We start from the raw sequence: 3,068 nt of genomic DNA on the forward strand, positions 1-3,068 counted from the left end.
TGTTGATACACCATCTTGTATAAACAATCTTGATAGTTGTAATGATGTATGACATAAGCGATTAGGCCACTTATCTGATACCAAACTATTAACTATGAACAAAAGAATTTCCTTTTATCAAATACAAGTCTAATAATGATGCTTGTGAGGCCTGCCATTTTGCCAAGCAAAAGAAACTTCCTATTCAATTAAGTACCTCTGAATCTTTGAACTATTTTGACTTGATACATGTTGATATTTGCGGCCTTTGGCTATTCCTTCTATATTAGGGCGTAGGTATTTCTTAACCATTATTGATGATAAATCTAGGCACACTTATGTATACTTAATGAAACTTATCTGAATGTTCTAATATGCTTAAAGGGTTCATCAATTTTATTGAAACTCAGTTTGATATAAAAACCAAATGCATTAGATTAGACAATGGTCCTGAGTTCAAACTATGTGATTCATATGCTTCTAAAGGGATCTTGCACCAAACCACTTGTATTGAAACCCCTCAACAAAATGGCATTGTTGAAAGGAAACATCAACACATATTAGGAGTGGCAAGATCCTTACTTTTTCAGTCTCATCTTCCTAAATGTTTATGGAATTATGTTGTTTGCCATGGTGTTTACTTGATAAATAGACAACCAAGTCCTTATTTGCATAACAAATCCCCTTATCAAATTCTTTTTAAACAAGATCCCAACTTATTGAATCTAAAAGTCTTTGGTTGTTTATGTTTTGCATCTACTCTTGTTAATCATAGAAAGAAACTGGATCCTAGATCCAGAAAATGTATATTCTTGGGATTCAAAAATGGTACAAAAGGTTACATGGTTTACGATTTAAAAACTAGAGAGACTTTTATGTCTAGAAATGTTATTTTCCATGATCAATCTTTCCCTTTCAGTGTTGAATCTTGCATTGACATAAAACAACAAGAAGTTCCTCTACCTACTTCCACCTTCACTTCTTCTGATCAGTTCCTTGATCACACTCCACCAACAGACTCATTAGAACAGTTAGAAAGCAATCAACCCAATGAAGTGACTCATCCCTTTCCTACTGCAGAAGACTCATCAAACCTTAGAACATCAATAAGAATTAGGGGACCTCCTACTCATCTTCAAGATTATCACTGCCTCATATCCCAGAGCCTAATCCTTCAGTCACTAATAAGACCAAGCACCCTCTATCCAATCATCTATCCTATGACAAGCTATTAGACAGATACAAACACTTCATACTTAACCTCAACACCCATGACGAACCTACCAAATATGTTGATGCAATGCAACATGACTATTGGAGAATGGCTATAGACAAAGAGTTACAAGCATTGATCAACAACACCACTTGGAGTCTCACAAAACTCCCCAGCCACAAGAGGGCCATAGGCTGCAAGTTGATAGTCAAAATAAAGCACAAAGTAGATAGAACTATATATAGATACGAAGCCAAACTTGTGGCTAAGCGATACAATCAAGCAACTAGCCTAGATTACTTTGAGACATTCAGCCCTGCAATCAAGATGAACACTGTTAGAGTTTTATTGGCTCTTGCATCCATCAATCAGTGATACATCTATCAAATGGATGTTAACACTGCTTTTCTGTATGGAGATATATTGGTCAGTCTACATGAAACTCCCACCCGAATTGAAGGTTCAAAATCAATGCCTAGTTTGCAAGTTGCAGAAATCTCTCTATGGATTGAAGTAAGCAAGCAGACAATGGAATACAAAACTCACATTTGTCCTAATCCAAAATGGGTTTACTCAACTCAAAGCTGACTACTCTTTGTTCATTAAACTTGTCAAGAACAAGTTTACTTCAGTTCTTGTCTATGTTGGTTATTTGCTTGTTGCAGGAAATGACATGAAAGAAATCAATCACTTAAAGGGAATTATCAACAAGGAATTTAGTATCAAGGACCTAGGAGAAATCAAATACTTTCTTGGAATAGAAATAGCAAGAGGAACACATGGAATCAATATATGTCAAAGAAAGTATGCATTGGATCTTCTGTAGGACACAAGCCTCCTAGGTGCCAAACCATGCTCTACTCCTATGGATCCAGCAATAAAACTATATGGCAAATGTGGTGATCAACTCAGTGATCCATCAAAATACAAAAGACTAGTGGGAAGATTGATATATTTGACTAACATCAGACCTAACATAGCATACTCAGTAGGACATCTTAGCCAATTTATTTCTACTCCTACTGATGTGCACTACCAAGTTACCCTAAGGATTGGGGTTCTTACATTAATACAAGGAGATCAGTCTCTAGTTTCTGCTTTTTTATTGGAAGATCCCTTGTTTCTTGGAAAAGCAAAAGGCAAAAGGTTGTATCCAGATCCTCTGCATAGGTTGAATACAAAGCTTTGGCCTTTGCTGGCTGTGAAGCAAGATGGCTAAACTTCCTTCTTCCAGATTTACAAGCTAAGAATATCACTCCAATTATGATTTATTGTGATAATTAGTATGCTCTCTACATTGCTGCCAATCCCGTATTCCGTGAGAGGACCAAACACATCGAAATTAATTGTCATTCCATTAGAGAAAGGATTCAGGAATGAGTAGTTCATCTTCTACCTATTACGTCTATTCATCAGTTAGTTGATTGCCTTACAAAAGCTCTCAACAAAAGTCTTTTCAACTCATTAGTTTCCAAGCTAGGAATGCAAGATATCTACATTCCAATTTGTGGGGGTGTCAAAACAAATTGATGAAGTCTTGGAAAAAGAAGGAAGCTCTTCTTAATTTGCTCTTCTTGATTTGCTCTTCTTAATTTGCTCTTCTTGATTTGCTCTTCTTGTTTTTCATTTCTTTCCCTTTTTAGCAATATGTTTATAGTTAAAAACAATTTTCAGTTTTCCCTCCTTTCCATATCAGGAAAGTTTCTGTTTTCAAGTTAGTTGGTTAGTTCTAGACTATGTTCCTATAAATCTTTTTTCCATTTAGTCTTGCAATTCAGTCAATTAGTTCATCATTCAATAAGAAAACTCCATAGAAGTATTCATTGATTTCCTTGCCTTGTTCTTCTCGATTTGTTCACGGAGTCATGAACTCCAT

The 3,068-nt window shown here is 35.7% G+C and overlaps 1 protein-coding gene across 1 annotated transcript; it reads left to right on the forward strand.

Annotated features, from left to right (window-relative positions):
* Positions 1,580-2,411, forward strand: LOC109327652. Its single transcript, XM_019560822.1, has 2 exons — positions 1,580-1,705; positions 2,019-2,411. The coding sequence occupies exons 1-2, from the start codon at positions 1,580-1,582 to the stop codon at positions 2,409-2,411; spliced, it is 519 nt and encodes a 172-aa protein (XP_019416367.1).

This window comes from Lupinus angustifolius, chromosome LG15 (assembly GCF_001865875.1).
Source record: "Lupinus angustifolius cultivar Tanjil chromosome LG15, LupAngTanjil_v1.0, whole genome shotgun sequence".
Taxonomy (NCBI): Eukaryota; Viridiplantae; Streptophyta; class Magnoliopsida; order Fabales; family Fabaceae; genus Lupinus; species Lupinus angustifolius.

What these genes read in the sequence shown, in the direction of transcription:
- LOC109327652 (XM_019560822.1), top strand. Translation starts at nt 1,580, where the DNA reads ATGGATGTTAACACTGCTTTTCTGTATGGAGATATATTGGTCAGTCTA. An exon ending in AAATCTCTCTATGGATTGAA is followed by an intron (nt 1,706 to 2,018) that starts GTAAGCAAGCAG and finishes GATCTTCTGTAG; the next exon opens with GACACAAGCCTCCTAGGTGC.